Below are 18,701 nucleotides of genomic sequence, written 5' to 3'. Positions count from 1 at the left end.
ATATAATGTGAAGAATAATTGCCTCCTTCCAGTAATTCTTGCGTAGCTTTGATGATAGTTTCACTCTCATGGCGTAAGTGAAAGTTAGTATATAGTCACCTGTAGCGCATGGTTCACAGTGCCGTCAAATGCAGCCGCGACTGCATCAGTCCGGACAAATTGCTTTGTTGGAAAATAAGAGCCATATAATAACTCCACATTCAAACATATAAATGTGCACAATTCACCCGCTTTCACGAAAAAAATTATGTTTTTTCAGAGTAGGATGAATAGTCAATTAGAGCACAGCCTTGCTAGATAGTATAATTGAAGCTTAGACATAAAAATATTTTAGTTAAGTTGTTTGCTGCCAATCTAAATTAGTTTCTGCATTCATGTGCAATATATTTTGAAAAATATATATTGCACAATTTGAGTAATTTGAATGTACGAAGACTCAAATGAAAATTTGAATCCGGTAAAACATTTTAATATTTTATGATGACATATCCTTCCAACCAGTAATTCAACTGAACCAAGGGGTCAGTAAATTTCTAATCTCTGTTACAGTAAAGTTCAGTAAAACCTTTGAGAAATTTTACAACCAAGACAGACTTAGTTACTGCGACTTCATACAATAAGAAGGATACAACATTACAACACGAATGAAAATATAACTCGCTCGTTGTTAATTATATTTTATCAATTAGAATTGAACACATAAACATTGTATTGACCGGAATGGGTCTACAGAACATCAGGCGAATGAATTATCTGACCAGACACATTGCATTCATTATAATAAAATAATTATAGAAATCTTGTGATTAGATTATTTCAGAGCATTTAGTTTCAACAAAATAATTTATTCGTACTAAAATAAAATAAAAAAATGAAATAAAATAGAACTTTTTTAATGTATTCCTTGGAAAAGGCAAATCGTATTAACATTGCTATAATCATTACACACCTTTAACCCCAGATCGTTTGGTCCACTGTAGTTCACGGCAAAAATAATTCCAACAATCAGCAATAGGTATGTTTGAAAAAAATTGAAATCTTTGTCTCGGCTATGACCATAGATTGACAAATTTTAAGAAAGGGAAACCCCTACACGCAACGGTTAATTTAATTAACGCAATAAATGTTTAACGCATTAAATAATAAATGTCAAAGCAAACAAATAGTAAATAATTATTGTGCTACATTCGTTATTCAAGTAACGTGCTCAAATGTTGCACAGTTATTATGAGTTAAAAAATAATTCTAATACTCAATATTAAGAAAGATTGGAAATGAAATTGAAACGTTGGTTTAGTCAAAGAATCAAGGACCAACGGAAATTTTTAACAGTGAAGTAGAGGCTATGCCCCCAACAGCTTTTTGAATTAACACATCAAGCATTAAAACTTGAGCCAGCTACCTATAAAAACGTTATTATTTTATGTTCAATATGCGTGATTTTTTGTTCTCATTAATTGAAATAAAGGTCGACACATGAACTTTCATGAAAGATTCCAAGTCTTTCGTTCTCCAATGTTTTTCACCGGTAAAATCAGCGATGCCAAATACTTTCTCCAGTCAAGACTGTTGACGCCCAAAAACTGCTAACAGTGACTGTAAACATCGTGTAAAATCCGAGTGCAGACAACAGACAAAGTAGAAAGATAATGAGCACTATGCCGGCTACCACTGGATGTAGACTTAGGGCAAACGACATGCAAACGCTGAGTGCAAAAAACGTGCAAAACGACCATTAAATCATTTGTGTTCCATCATAGANCAGTTGCTTGGTGTTGATGATGAGCGGAACCCCGCCTTCTGCACCGCACATCTTCTTCAGGTTGTCGGGAGATCCGTTGCTCGTTGTGCCTTTAGTGATAATTGCTTCTCGAATAACTGCAAACAAGGATCAATCAGTATGCGAAAAAGAAGCATGACGTCTCTAGTACACAATACTAACATTCATCCAACAAGACTTGCACAATCAGTAATAGCACCAGTACTAAAACTTCACAAAACAAATAATTTTTCTTCGACGGAAGATCTCACCGAACTTGAAGAGGCTGATGACGCCAGGAGCAAATGTTGTCGTGACGTTGCAAGGAGCGTCGTACGTCATGCTGCACACCGACGTCGCAATGTCATACGACGCAGCGCTGCACTTGGGCAGCACGAAGCACTTCGCCTTGCACTCACCTGGGGTAGCCTCAAGTTAATTGTAATAATTGGAAGCAGTCCAGGAAAATGTGAGGATTCTTTATTAGGTGTTCAAGATTATTGTTTTGTACTTGGGGGCGGTGAACACTACTAGGAAGGCTAGTTTCTAATCAATGTTACACCGTTCAAAAGATGAGACATAATTCAACATAAATATTTTATTCCTAAATCTGTGATTTTTCTATATATGAAATACAAATATGGATACAGTCATGGAAAAAATTAGTTGATAAATCTTGAAACGAAAGGATTGCCAACTTTTAATTATTGTAATGCCAATTTTATTCCTATGCTGATAGGTACAATTTGTCCCTCTTAATCCAAGGTCAATTGAAGTTTTTAATTTTAATTTATGCCGCAGCATATTTTATAGATTATCATGAAATTTGAACTCATTGAATTCGAAACTGGAAATAATCTAAATTCAAAGGTTAATACTAAGTTTTCTTATGAAAGTTAAGGGACAATGAACGAATAATTTTGCTTGTCCTTAAAAACTGTCCTCGGCAATACAGGAATTTTGCAAAAACTTGTTCATTATCAATATTTATTTTTTGTCATATCGATGGCAGTGCATAATAATTCATTATCATAGAAAATAATCAATAATCACGGTTGGAAGTTCAATTTTCCGTATCGTCAAAGGCTGATTATTTCAACCCCGCGAACGATCACACTCGAATACACTAACACTCTATGGAACTCGATACCGCGAATCTGGTTTAAATCATAAATATTATTTATTCTGCCTAAGGCAGCAATAATTGAATAAAAGCTTACGATCCTTCTCAATCCTTCTCTACCTTGAATTTAAGTTCTATTTTCGGAAAATTTCCGATCCGGGCTTCTGGAAAGACTACGGCGAAGAAGCAGAACGTGATCAGTCCATATATAAGGCTGAGCCGCTGCTCTCGAAATAGCTTAATTGAGTAAACTCTACCAGCGCGGTCGTGTGTAGTTCCTCTACTTACTTAATATGTTATCTTAGTTTCCTTAATTCATTAAATAAAAGGTGTTCATTTGTTGTGCGCAACTCTTGCTTAGTTAAATATTTCAATTTTGGGGTGCATGCGTGTTTCACTTCGTTTTTGAACACTTTGGTCAGCTCGTCAAATTGCCTATTTGACTTAAAACTTTAAAACTTTTAAAAACTTTAACTATTAACTACTTAACCTTAAACATATAAATTATTAACTTGACTGGCCAAGGTGGTCATTCCCTATATACTATGGTAATCTCTATTTAAATTCGGAACTGCGAATTTAAAAATAAAAATAAATAATCTCGTTAAAATAATCATTAAATAATCATTACTATAATTAATTTTTACATGTAAAAACACTACGCAATATGTGCACTTAATCTTAATTGATTAAGGCGAGCCTTATTCTTTAATTAACGTTAATACTGAACTACTGAGATATCTGAATTATTACTTGCTTATTGACTCTGTTGTGATGATGAGTTTTTTTACCAGTATCTCCAGTAATCTTCAACATCAGCCAAAATTAAGTTAAACCTGGACGCAGCTTTCTAAATGGATTTAAACTGCCTTAAATATGAAGAACTGCCCAGAAAATACGAAGCTTTGAATAAATTCTTATTAAAATGTCTGAACTGATAATAACATATTACTGTCCTGCTTAGCGCTTACCTTTTGATCATTCCTAGAAGAGGATTACCTCCAGCATAGGGAATATTTGCCGACATCTTATTATATTACGATTTAATTTCTGACATATATTCATTATCAATAAAAAAAATTATTTACCTGCTAAAATGCGGAATATAAAAGTTTTTCGCCAGCATGTATGAATGCTAGTCATCGTTTATCTCAAATAATGTCATTTTGCGGACTTCAGTACTCAAATTAATTTGCCACTCTATGTTTAAAGTCAGGTAAATAAGTTTTACATACGTAGATTTTACAATTTTGATTAATGTCTCTATTAATATTGACTCACACGCCGCTGATGCCGTCATGTTTAGGTCTGGACGAAGTACGGTCACGTTCATCATGATCGTCTGAAACACCACGGCGTCTGCGGCCGTTCCAAGCAGCGTAACTATCGTTAACAGCAACAGCGGCCCCGCTCGCTGATGGCCATTGTGAGAAGCCATCCTGAGTACTGAAGTGGTCTGGGGAGGACGACGCGCTCTTTTATAAGCTTTAAGATGTGTTCAGTTGGGAGTATTAAAAATTTCATGCCGTCTCAAGACCTCTATTTATTGTTAATAATTACGTGGCATTATTGCAAGCTACGATGCTTAATTAAACGGAACGTTTGATGAATCGTTCATAACTTTCTGGATGGAAGCACGAGAAGCTCCAAAATATCGGCGTCGTGGATAATCGCATTATTTGCTTCATCTTACCATTAGATGACTCTTCACAGTTGCCGAACAAGTTTTAATGGCGCATTAAGAATATAACGGTCAGAAGTTTCTAAATAAAAGGGATTTCACCAGTCTAAGCCAATGATTTTAACGTATCCGACAAATTTGCAGCCTTACTCGCGGCTAATGTCCAAATTCAATGACCAAGAAATATCTCCCAAACTAATGAACGCGGCTCGATGAAACTTGGTACCCGTATTCATTAGGACCTAACGGTGATTTTTAGCTCGTGAAAATTGTTTCCATTTCACTTCATTCGTGGGTTATACGGCAATTCGGGCCGAAATTTGCAGTGACCAAGAGATTTCTTCTAAACTACTGAACAGATTTGAATGAAACTTTGAATATACAAACCTAACCTCCTAACGGTGATGTTTAGCTCGTGAGAATATTTTCGATTTTGCCTTCGTTCGCGAGTTAAACGGGCATACGGAGAAACTACCGGTATTCATGAGTTCGATTTTTACATTTGCATTGACAAAGAGTCGTATACCTACTAGCGGCAGAGTTATATTTAAACATTCGTTGGTTCTGATGTTTCTGTTTCGTAGCATTAGTTTCGTTTCATGAACGCATTTTTAAATAAACAATCATGCTTTTGACTATATATCCAACTATTCTCACCCACAACTCGTTTCGAATTTATTAAGCATTAACGCAATAAATATTAAGATGTAACGATAATTCATATATACTCATGTGATATCACTGGATAACGTGTTTGCAATTATGTTTCGTTTATTTATGCTGTACTGCTTATATTGATGCAAATTATAATAGTGTAGTTTATAAAATAATTGGACCAAGCGGTGGGCTCGACTCCAGGTTATGAGACTGGCAATCGCAAGGAAGATGTCGCGTAAAGTTGAATGTCTCATTATTGCTGACTTGGTTTGTGTACCTAAGTCAAAGTATTTATTCATTATACAATGACAATATATCCAAATAAATTTCCTGAGAGTATGTTTAGTTTCTCATGAAACAAACTCTGATCAATATCTGGAGGTAATATAATTCAATTTTTGTCGTATTGTCAAACTCCCTTTTCGCCTATTTTGGTGAATACATTCATTTCACAATTGTGTATTTATTTCACATGTGCATGTACATTTCAAATTGCTAGCGGATGCAAACCTCGGTCAAGACCAAATATTCCACAAGTTAAGTTATGTGGTGCTGAACTGTCGCGACTTTCAATAATTCAATTAATTAATTTTGGTTTGGACAGAAAAGAATATGAGAGATTTGACGAGACATTCAATAAGTCGACCAGACCCCAAACGAAGGCATGCAGTCAATCTAAATCCTGACGTGTTAGCAAAGATCGATCTCAAAGACTCAATTCCACTAATAATGTGCTGGGTGAAACGCTGTCATAATAAAAAACGTTTAAAACATTACTTTTTAAAGACAACACTTCTAAAGAATCCAGTGTCTCCAATCTTACAGATGTACAATGAATTTCTCATTTTATTTTCGAATAATAAAAATATTAATTTTGTCATTTTTTTAAATATATAAATTTTTTTTAATATATAAAAATTTACATCAAAATTATTTATTCTGTCAATTGATTCATGCATTGCCTCCGACTTCACACAAGTGTGTCAAATTTCAGATCAATTTGAGAGGTAAAAGTGTGTCAAATATCATTTATAAGATTTGTAGCTAACAAAATTATTTTTTCAATTTTTTTAATATTAAAACAATTTTTCTAATTTAAAATCATTTATTTTAACATTTGATTCATGCATTGTCTCCAACTTTACACTAGTGCGCAAAATTTCAAATCGACTGGATAAGTAGATTGTGTTAAATTTTGATAATAAGATTTGTAGCAGACAGACAGACAAGAAGTGAAGTTAAAGAGAAGTGTTGTAAAAAATAACTACTCGTACGATGGAAATAATAATAAAATCGATCAATAATTTAATATGTTTGGTGTAATGATTACGTAGCAAATGTCTTACTCCTGGAGCAATGCTCCATGTTCGCACTCCGAGATTCCACATTAAAATCGCTAATTGAGCGCGGCGAAGATAATAACGTGCGCGTTCCGATTACCTAACTCATAGTAAATGATTATGGAGTAAACGGCTTACTCGCTACGGTTCTACCACGACCCTGATTAAGCAAAGTGCTTTAGTTGAAGCTGACATTAGTTCTCCTACTAATATCTCTGAGGTCAGCGCTACAGGTGATGCTTCTGCAGTATAAGTAAAAACCGAGCTGCTAGGGACATTAGCAAANTCACCGAACTTGAAGAGGCTGATGACGCCAGGAGCAAATGTTGTCGTGACGTTGCAAGGAGCGTCGTACGTCATGCTGCACACCGACGTCGTAATGTCATACGATGCAGCGCTGCACTTGGGCAGCACGAAGCACTTCGCCTTGCACTCACCTGGGGTAGCCTCAAGTTAATTGTAATAATTGGAAGCAGTCCAGGAAAATGTGAGGATTCTTCATTAGATATTCAAGGTTTTTGTGTCGTACCAAATAGGGGCGGTGAACACTTTTAGGAAGGCGAGTTCCTAATCAAAATGTTATACCGTTCGAAAAACAAGGTATAATTCAATATAAATACTTTAATTTTAAGACTGTAATTGTTCTATACATGAAATACAAATGCGGATTAAGTCATCGATAAAAATTAGTCGATAAATCATGAAACGAAAGGATGGCCAACTTTTCATCATTGTTTTACCAATCTTTATTTCTTTGCTGATAAATACAATTGTTTTTTCTTAATACATTGTTGAATAAAGTTTTTAATTTTAATTCGATACCCCAATATATTTTAGAGAGTATCATGAAATTCAAACTCATTGAATTAGCAACAGAAAATAATTGAAATTCTAAGGCTTATAATAAGTCCTCTTACAAAATAAAGGGACAGTGAACGATAAATACAGAAATTAAATAAAAGCTAATTGGATGCGTCTTGCAGAGCGCTTGAAGCATAAGCTTTTTAAGATTTTTAGGAATGCGTCATCTATCATGAACTCTGTTTTCATAATCTAATCCTTCTTTCCCTTGAAATTAAATCCTTATGATATTACGATATAATTTCTGACAAATATTCATTACAATAAAAAATTATTTACCTACTGAAATGCGGAATACCGAACTTTTCCTAACATGTTTAAATGCTATAGTCAGCGTTTATCACAAACAATATCATTATGGCGGACTTCAGTGCACAAGTTAATTTGTCACTCATTAACTACTATTCAGGTGAATAAATTTTATATTCGTATACTTCCTAATATTCCCAAAATTAATGTCTTGTATTATATTGACTCACACGCCGCTGATGCCGTCATGTTTAGGTCTGTACGAAGTACGGTCACGTTCATCATGATCGTCTGAAACACCACGGCGTCTGCGGCCGTTCCAAGCAGCGTAACTATCGTTAACAGCAACAGCGGCCCCGCTCGCTGATGGCCATTGTGAGAAGCCATCCAGAGTACTGAAGTGGTCTGGGGAGGACGACGCGGTCTTTTATAAGCTATCGAATGTGTCCACTTAAAAGTTTTCAGAATTTTAAGTTGTTCTACAACCTCTATTTATGAATGGTAATTTTAGGGCATTTTCGTAAACTATGATGCTTAATTAAACGCAAAATTTATAAATCATTCATTACTTTCTGGAGGAAAGCATAAGAAGCTTCAAATTCTTTGCGCCAAGAGTATTCGAATTTTTTCTTTCTTCATGCTATTAGATGACTCCTCGCAGCTGGCGAACACATATTAATTGGTGCGTTGGGAATTTTCTAATTACAAGGGAAAACAACCATATTTTCCGATGATTTTAATTCGTTTCATGACATTGTCGTCTGCTCGGATCTTTAATTTTGGCTGTTTGCGTTTTTTCATTCTCTTCAGTACGTAATGGAGATGAGTTCTAATATTTTTATCTTCCTTATTTAAAAAAAATAAAATCAACTGCGAAAATACTCTCATCTAGTAAATTGATTACTTATTTTACTTATTCTTCGTAAGTTTTTGATAAATCTGTTACCAATCTAGTCGATGAATGAGTGAGAAAATTCTAGTTGGCCAACGAATTGCCCAGCAATTGAAATAAAAATATAACTCAGTACTCACTGCAGTGAGTGACAAAGAGCGCATTTTCTCGTCGACGAAAACTTGAGGTCACGGACAAACGAACGGACAGACGGACAGACAGACAGACGGACGGACGGACATGGCGAGCACATTAGTGCATTTTTTCATAAATGAGAAAATGAGCTAAAAATGGCTATTTTGAGACGACCATCTTATAATTTTCTTCGCTGTGGCATTGCATGACTACTCGGAGTAAACGAACACATGTTAATTGATGCGTTGAGAATATAGGAGTTAGAAGTTTCTAATTGCAAGTTATAACGATAATTTAGGCAAGGATTTGACTTCCATTTATGTTTATGCCGTCTTCTGAGATCTTGAAATTGGGCCATTTTATATTTTCTTTTTATGATGGATAAAACGACGGAAATAAATTTCAGTTTATTGATCGTCAGGTTTTGCGATAATTTAGCTCTTGATGAAAGAGAGATCTATGAATTGCTGGTATAAATTATGGAATTAATATTATTATAGCAATGCCTCGCGGCTTTTCGCAATCAACGAACGCATTTTGGTGGCGCGCTGTGAATATAATGACTAAAGTATTTTAATGCAGGATATTACGCTGGTTTATACTGATGATTTAAATCTTATTTGCTGCCCCTACCTTCATTTTTGACATAACTCAATTCTTTTTCGACGGCACGTGAGAGTTAAGATTTTCTATGATATGAAATCAGAAAGTCCGTCCTGGTTAACCGATGGAATTTCGAAATTCTGTTAGTTGTAAATCTGTATTAAATTCTGTGCATTAATAAATTCGACATTTAGTCTCGCATGACGCTGAATTCTTAAACAAATTACACGTAATCAAATAATCTTGTCACATAATGATTATTGTCGTGAAAGTGTAGGGAATTCCAAACATAGATTTCAGTATCTCGGGTGCTAATCATATTACATTCTTGACTAATATTCAAAGTGAAATTTCCCATTCAATATTTTGTGCGAGGCGAATTTCTAATAAAATCTTTACTGTTGTGGCAGAACTTTATTCACATGCCCATGCGCATGGAGCTTCCGTTTCGAAGCATTAATTACGCATGTTGATTAATTATTTAATAAACATACAAATACCTGACGAAATATTTGGCCAGTCGAAGTCACCGCAAAACTTTGAAAACATTAGCCACAAATATGGTGGATATGGAAGATCATGGTGGAGGATTAGCTCAGTATCCTCATAGCTCAGTATCCTCATAGCTCAGTATCCTCATAGCTCAGTATCCTCATAGCTCGGTATCCTCCCCGTCTTCGGTAGCTGTGGCGGGGACCCCTGCCGCTGACAGGTGAACAGTGGGCCAGTGCTCCCGCCGCAGTCCCAGGCAAAGTCTCAAGACATCACAGCACCTAAATATACCGTATATACGACATAATTAAACAGGAGTAATGGAACAGGAGCAAATAATGATCTTATATTAATGATATTCTGATCACAAAATCCTCAGTGGCATGGCAAAGGCAACCAATGGTCATTCATGTCCACTGCAGCTTATTTCTGGCAATTGACCGGGGAATGTCCACGGCTAGCGGTTCATGACTTCACGTCTCACGCCACAGGCAGGAGAATGACGGGGGAATGAGTCTTGTGGTGATGAAGCATCAATCTGACGTCCAAAGTAACGTCAAGCAGGGCCACACTGGACGAGAACGTCACCACACGAGATGGTCAAGCCAAGGTGCGACGTCTAGCACAAGTGATGGGATGCTAAGGACTGGCGAATCTTCACGACAAGAGGCCGAAGATAGGTTCTGCTGTATTCAGCTGTGCCCTGGAATATTTAATTTCTTCATGCGAAATTGTGGTTGGAAAATAAATGTGGCAGGGAGTGACATAACGACATAGATGCAGTGCACATGAGTTATAAAGGATCTTTAAGACTTTAAAGTTCAGGTTTTTACTAAATTGGGTCAGTGGGAAATATTCTGCATAAAGTTATGCAAATAATCCATAAATAAACCGTCCGTAAAGTTAAATCCTTAACATTCCTTAAAATTCCATTCCTTATTGATTTCCTTGAAAGAAATCAGAAGAGATTAAATACCGTATCACAGACCAATCTTGATTCACTCACTGTCAGTTTAAGCTTGGCGATAGCATGCTGATGGAACGTCTTTACTTGACTCTCTTTGGAATGTTTCTGTGCCCAGAATGTAATTGAAGACGCTGGAGTGTATGCGTGGTAACACTGTTGAGAATTATATTTATGTTACGGTGCGAGTAGCAGCCGTTTGTAATTTAGTCAAATTCTTTCTGACAATAACTAACGCGCCCTCGCTGGCTTCAAGAACCCACCCATTGACCTCCACCACCCTTCTGGCCCGTAATGTCACGACTGTCATAAATCAGTCAATCGCTTTAGTTGAAATACTGAACTTTATGCTAGGTGCTTCAACATTCTAGTACTAGTCAGCAGTTGGACCATGACAATATGAAATTATAAATTTGAAAAATTTGCTAAAAATAAATCAAATAATTATTCATAAATTAACAAGATGTGTTGTTAACAAATATTCACCGCTCTAAAGGCACGAACATGTAAGCTCATGCCGCCCGATGAACGCTGTATAGCTGGGGGAGCTGCTGTCCCGCCACGTCACCCACCACACCGGCGACATCAGCCTGCTGCCCCTGGACTTCTTCTGGAGGCCGGCAGGACAGGCGGCTGGAGGCTTGGAATATTTCTACTATTTTTGGTGAGGTGCGTTTCCTCGCAAATCATCGCTATGGCGCCATAAATAAATAGATTAAGCTTTTTCAGAGCTTCAGTTCAGACTTGTTCCTGACAGGTGCAAACAAATTATCTCTGGAAAAATGTAGTATATCTTCATTTGCTAAAGTCATTCTGTAGAATTAAGATCATAAAAACGTATCAATTAACTTATTGATTAAATTATTATATTAACGTAATGAAGATTTCATTATCAATAGAAAAAGTTCATATTAATTTACTGCAGTTAAATCACAAATATAAATAGCCTACAAAATATGATAGGCTGTTATCATGGAATATGGTCATGAACTTGAAAAATTATACCCTACAGAAAGCACCGAAATGAATCAAAAACATCAACTAGCGAAATTTTTACATATATTCCCTTAAATGTCTCCAAATTAAGACTTCATTTATTACAAGATTATCACATAGCATGCCAATGTTTCTTACATAAGATTCATTTAACTCCGCCATGTGATGCCAGGAGGAAGTTGACTGCCGTGTCCAGCTATCCCATTATTTGTTCATCGAGAATTCTCTCCCAATCCACATTTTTGTTATTAAAGATCGCTATTACAACGTTCGTTTCGACTGTGAAGCCGATTTAAATCGTTGTCGTAAATTGACACACGTGTCATTGGTGAGTAATCCATTATTTTATGATGTAGGGCAACGTGGGGCAGCGCGCCCCCCACTTTTTTTAAACTAAATTTTTGATGAATTTTTAATTGATACGATGTGGTTCTTTGTTTTGTTTAAAGGTACAACTAATGAGGAATGTATGATGTGAATTAGACGCCTATAGAGTTATTAATTTTTTAATGAAACACTATTTTGTAAAAAGTGTCAAAATGGGCCCATTGCCCCACCCCTGGGGCAATGGGCCCATGGGCTTGGGGCAAGGCGCCCACCCTTGGTCCCTTTACCACAATTGCATATTTTTCGTTTAAAAATGATAAAACAACACTTTACAGTTAAAAATAAGAAAAATGTATGCTAATAGTCTAAACTTGGTCTCAAAATTATCCCTATAAATATTACTTTGGAAAAATAATTCAAAGTAATTTCAAAATCTTCATCTATAGTAATGGAAAAAAACTTTATTTAGTCGCAAAAAAATTTTTATCTGGACTAAAACAGTTATTCTCAAAGAACTTAATAACGCAAACACTTAGCAAAACGTAAATCCGTACACTTCATCCCAGTGAAACTGTCGACCGGCGGTAGAGAACACGGACCAATATCTGCCATACCTAGCGAGAAACCCGCTATGGGCCCGTGACCCGCAGTGGGCTCGCTGCCCCATGTTACCCTATATTGTTGCCTTATAATTTAAACTGTATGAAAGGCTGCATTTTTGAAGCCGCATGTTGTTTTAACCAGTTCATTGGCTATATTATCCATGTATGAACACCATCAGGTTTTTGATAAACGAAAGCATTCGAGAAGAAAGAAATTTCATACGTAATCCAGTTCTTACTTTCGATCTCCAACATTGATGTAGATTGGAAATATATTTGGTTGATTCTAAGATTCAAGACAAAAAGATTTTTACTTCCGGCCAGAAAATTTCCCCATAAAAATTGTTGTTGAAAGAGCGGTTTATAAATAGAATTTTGTTAGCAAACTAAATTAAGGTGTTTAATTGGATTAATTCTATATAGGTAAATCTTATATATCATATTATGATTATGTAAACGATTACATAAACAAAATATATGTTTAGTCGGGATTTTTCCATCCAGTAAAAACATTCGACGTTAGCTTTTCTTTATTTATAAGAGAAATGTAAACGTAAACTGAACTCGAGCGAAAATAGCAGGCTTTCTAGCAAGGGACGTTCATACAAATATGATCGAAGAATAATTGCGTAAAATTTAAATTTTGATGCAATTTTTCCAACAGAAAGTGTGTGCTGCGTCAGAAGCTTTCCGAGAGAAATCAGCAATACCTTGAAGGCCTGCGGTTGTGTGGTCACCCGCTGGCACTTCTCTGATCTCTGAGACGAGGACTTGGAGAGGAAGTCATCCATCCTGACAGAGTATTCTAACTACCTTCCAGTGTATGTGTTGCACAGTACGATTATCACATATCATGCCAACCTTACAGATGTGCAAGCGATTCTGTCATTATAATCATTAAATCACAATTCGAAAACAGAATTGTTCTAGACATAGCTTGAAAGTTACCACCCGTCAATCGTACGCTCCTGCGCGACGGTATAGTCATAAACAGTTGTCATAAAACTAAATAATGAAAGCGAACTAGAATGCGATATCGAATTTTTTATTCCAATGCATAGATAAATTCACGTTTAAAGTAATTAATTTCACGTTTAAAGTAATTAATTTTAATGCTTTTAATGCGCTCTCAAAATCAAGACTCTGTACAAATAAAATGCATGAAAACACAATGCGAAATTAATGTAGAGTTGTCCATAATTCAGTTTTGCCAACTCTTTCAATGAATTTCAAGCTAAAACCTAGCATTTTCAAGCAAAAATACACTGAAAATTCAAAATTTGTAGCTAAAAAGATAATTTTAACTACATTTTACATGCATTTTTTCAAGTAAAGCTCTTATTTTCCCGCTGAATACGTTGAAAATACGCAAGATTTAGCGGGAAAATAGCTAAATTGTCAACACATGTCAGCATCACCCAGATGAAAAGAATTCATGCTAGCAATAATCTCTATAATTACGACATTTTTTGGCGACGCTAAATCAAGGCAAAATTAGGAAAATATTCCTAATGTGAAATTTCATTTTTGTCATGTATCCTCCGCCTTCTTTGTATCCATGAAATCTGGGTTTCCCTATCTTGCATTGACCAACTTAAGCTCTACGTACAGTATCAGATTCTCCCTCCTGCCACTTTTTGGCGGCTTTACAACGTAATACCTTTATTTATTAAACTGACCATATACGCTATAAAGTTGAAAATTGTTTAATTCTATTTGACAACTTATATGTATAGTAAGTGACTGGTCTATTACTCTCAATTACTCTTTTAATATTAGTTACTCTCATGCTACTATATTTTTACTACTATTTAGTTGTACGTAATATTATGCAAAATAAAATTGCGACTGTATTTGATTTTAACTTAACAGAAATATTGTGTTGTTATTCGTTTATATCATTCCAGGGAGAAGCTAGCTGGTCCCCCCGAGGGATGATCTCACAGACGCAGGAGCTCACCAGCTGTGTCAGAAGGTGCACGTTTATAAGCTTTACCATGAACCTAAAAGTGCTTGTACACGGGGACAGTACTGGCGGCAAGTAGATCAGAAAAATGCCAAATGTCTGCCGCTTGGTGTCTATCCCGCAAGTAAGCTTTAGACACGAGGCAAGTTGAAGGTGGCGCCGTGCCGGTAACGACTAGATACCGGCACTAGATAGCTAATTGCCTTGTGTCTAAAGCTTACTTGCGGGATAGACACCAAGCGGCAGACATTTGGCATTTTTCTGATCTACTTGCCGCCAGTACTTTCCCCGTGTACAAGCACCTTTACGCTGCTCACCTAACCTCAGCTCGCCACCCCAGTAGGCAATGCATCGAGTTGACAACCACCAACATTCTTCACTGGGCAAAAGCAAAGTTAAAATTACCCTGGAATATCAAATTAACCGCAGCTGTAAACATAATTTTATCAGTCAATGAAATAGTTAACATTTTTTACATTCATGGCATAAGTTTTAAGCACTGAATTCATATAAAAAAATTCCTGACATTCGCTTTGGTTCAAGTTTTATTACGAAAGCACAAGTTTTTTCAATGATGGTACATAGTCGACCATGATTCTAATAAATGGAAGATAATGACCATAAGATACGATGGGTCTATTCAAACTTTTATTTTCTTTTGCTAGCTCGAGAAGCACTTACCTTTGACCCGGGCGTCCGATAGACATTATTGCGCTTTAAGACCAGGCGGCGTTTGAGCGTGGCCTGGGACTGCAACGTCCACAACAGCCACAAAGGAAACGTATTTTTTGTGAATAATTCGAAAATGTAGCTACGTGTTTGCCAATGCATTTACTACTACCACTTTTCAAGCTTTCAATCAAAATCTTTATCAAGACACATATGCACTTTCGATTTTCTTTCATAGTGATTCTTAGTTATTACTTTAGCCATCGCAGAAAAACTATGTTCCACACTGTATTTTTCTTCGGTCATTCATGTTTAATAGTTGAGGAGTTACTATAACATAAAAATCGAGATGGTCATTGATTGCTTTCATCTGTCAGTGGAAAACTACAGAAATAACATCGCTAATAATTATCGTATTGGAATAGGCTAAGATTCTTTTTCTTTCCAAAACATCTCATCCATAAGAATTAACTATTTTATACCATGTTACACGCATTGCAAATAGAAACTATTTATAATGTGTTTGTTTTGTTTTGTGAGAAGCTGTTGCGGTCATTTATTGATATGTAACTGTACTCGATCACGGAGAAGAATTCAATTTTATTTCGTACTGTTGAAGATAAGAGCAGATTTTGCACTGGGCCTGTTCATAGTTGAGCATTTGCCGATGTACCACGAATAAATTTTAAATTGTGTTAATCTCATTAGATCGGTTTCTCGACAGGCGAGAAGGTGCCGATCTAATAAGGTGTCTGGCGAGAAGGTGCCGTTGGATAAGAGGCTCCGTTGGAAAAGAAGGCACTGTCGGACAAGAGGTCTCCGTTGGACAAGAGGTCTCCGTTTGATAAGAGGGCTCCGTTGGATAAGAGGGCTCTGTCGGACAAGAGGTCTCCGTTGGATAAGAGGGCTCTGTCGGACAAGAGGTCTCCGTTGGATAAGAGGGCTCTGTCGGACAAGAGGTCTCCGTTGGATAAGAGGGCTCCGTTGGATAAGAGGGCACTGTCGGACAAGAGGTCTCCGTTGGATAAGAGGTCTCCGTTGGATAAGAGGGGGCTCCGTTGGATAAGAGGGCACTGTCGGACGAGAGGTCTCCGCTGGATAAGAGGTCTCCGTTGGATAAGAGGGGGCTCCGTTGGATAAGAGGGCACTGTCGGACAAGAGGTCTCCGTTGGATAAGAGGTCTCCGTTGGATAAGAGGGGGCTCCGTTGGATAAGAGGGCACTGTCGGACGAGAGGTCTCCGCTGGTTAAGAGGTCTCCGTTGGATAAGAGGTGCTCCGTTGGATAAGAGGGCACTGTCGGACGAGAGGTCTCCGTTGGATAAGAGGTCTCCGTTGGATAAGAGGGCACTGTCGGACAAGAGGTCTCCATCGGACAAGATAGCACCGTCGGGCATGAGGGTGTAGTCAGGCGAAAGTGCCCAATAAAAACTGCCATGCTGATGCATCAAGTATTTCACTTGAACCACCGTCAGTATTTTAGCAGCACCGTTGTCAGGATCACCAATTTTACCGTTTAAAAAAATTCCATGATATTTTTAGTAGTCCAAACAAATTACAGCATTATTTATTATGTTTGGATAATTCCATGCTGAACATGTGTAGAAACGATGCAAAATTATAGTGATTACAGGAGTATTATTTGGATAAACCAATATTTTTAGGTATCTTGATGCCTCAATAGTTCCGGAGTAGTGCTAACATTTATTAATTATTATTTATGACATAATATCAACCTCGTGTAAATCGTTACCAACCTTAATCGTTAACCAGTTAACCATCAGAATAGATTAGTTGTTTAATTTAATCGTTCAAAATAACAAATCGGAAAGTTAATTCTGGACTTAAGTTAAATTTCTGACATTTGATATCACCAGTTTAATAAATCATCCAGCAACACTTGTATCAGCTCATTTCAAATCAATATTCTTTTCGGTATCAAGTTTAAATTTGAAATATTCGTAATAATGTTTTTAATATAGGCCATGCACGGATAGTAGAATAGAAGTGTCGGCACTGAAGAAATAGGCTCATGGCCTGTTGCCCAACTTGTCTCATGCACCGTGAAACATGGAAAAATCGCGCGGTGGGATATAATAGGGCGAGCATGAGTATAGCTCGGCAGTTTTAAGAGGCCCGTTCAAGGCGCTCAGCCGCGGTAATCGTCTATGGGTATTCTTAACTATGAATTCGACAGATAACTCCCCTCATAAATAAGATAAAAATCTGAAATTTGGAATGCTATCCTGGCTAATTTTTTTCAATCTGTGGATATTAAGATAAATTATATAAACTTTGTATTACTCCGTCGGACGAGAGGGCTCCGTCGGACGAGAGGGAGCCGTCGGACAAGAGGGCTGCGTCGGACGAGAGGGAGCCGTCGGACAAGAGGGCTCCGTCGGACGAGAGGGCTCCGTCGGACGAGAGGGAGCCGTCGGACAAGAGGGCTGCGTCGGACGAGAGGATGTCGTCAGGCATGAGGGCTGCGTCCCTATCAAAATTTTTAGCTGGTGGCGAGCCTGAATTAGGAACCGCCTAGGACTCGGACCGAACGTAAATCAGCTTCTCTATGTCCGCTTTTTGGTCTATATTCCGGTCCCCGAATCAGACAGCTACCAGAGCCTGGTGAGGGGAATGAGTGGATTCTGCCAACTCTTGCCCTACTCTCAGGCGACTATAAAGTCGGCCCGGAGGTTCTGACTTGTCGCTGATTGCGATCAGTTGGCCAACTGACCCAGAATAACTTCGCGCCGAGTGTAGTGACTATTCGGCCGAAGTCTAGGCGGTCCCCGAATGTTGTTAGGGGTCGGACGAGAGGGAGCCGTCGGACAAGAGGGCTCCGTCGGAGGAGAGGGCTCTGTCGGACGAGAGGGAGCCGTCGGACAAGAGGGCTCCGTCGGACGAGAGGGAGCCGTCGGACATGAGGGTGTCGTCAGGCGAAAGTGACCACTCAAAACTGCCATGTTGATGCATCAAGTATTTTACTAGATCCACCATTAGTATTTTAGCATCACCGTTGTCAGGATCACGAATTTTACCGTTTTAAAAAAGTTCCATGATATTTTTAGTAGTCCAAACAAATTACTGCATTATTTATTATGTTTGGATAATTCCATGCTGAACATTTATAGAAACGATGCAAAATTATAGTGATTCCAGGAGTATTATTTGGAAAAACCAATATTTTTAGGTATCTTGATGCCTCAATAGTTCCGTAGTAGTGCTGACATTTATTAATTATTATTTATGACATAATATCAACCTCGTGTAAATCTTTACCAACCTTAATCGTTAATTACCAGAATAGATTATTTGTTTAATTTAATCGTTCAAAATAACAAATCGGAAAGTTAATTTGATATCACCAGTTTAATAAATCATCCCGCA

General features: G+C 37.3%; 1 protein-coding gene across 1 annotated transcript; it reads right to left on the bottom strand.

The window, feature by feature from the left end:
• Window positions 1–1,735: 1,735 nt before the first annotated feature.
• LOC108675600 lies at window positions 1,736–13,472 on the bottom strand. The gene is made up of 6 exons (XM_018163622.1): window positions 13,392–13,472; window positions 7,901–8,075; window positions 6,851–6,997; window positions 4,164–4,367; window positions 2,032–2,178; window positions 1,736–1,878 (listed from the first exon to the last, which is right to left on the bottom strand). The coding sequence occupies exons 1-6, from the start codon at window positions 13,470–13,472 to the stop codon at window positions 1,736–1,738; spliced, it is 897 nt and encodes a 298-aa protein (XP_018019111.1).
• Window positions 13,473–18,701: the final 5,229 nt, after the last annotated feature.

The sequence above is a fragment of the Hyalella azteca genome, unplaced genomic scaffold (genome assembly GCF_000764305.2).
Source record: "Hyalella azteca isolate HAZT.00-mixed unplaced genomic scaffold, Hazt_2.0.2 contig5256, whole genome shotgun sequence".
NCBI lineage: Eukaryota > Metazoa > Arthropoda > Malacostraca > Amphipoda > Hyalellidae > Hyalella > Hyalella azteca.
The sequence above is the reverse complement of the archived record's forward strand: the minus strand, read 5'-3'. Positions and strand labels throughout refer to the sequence as shown.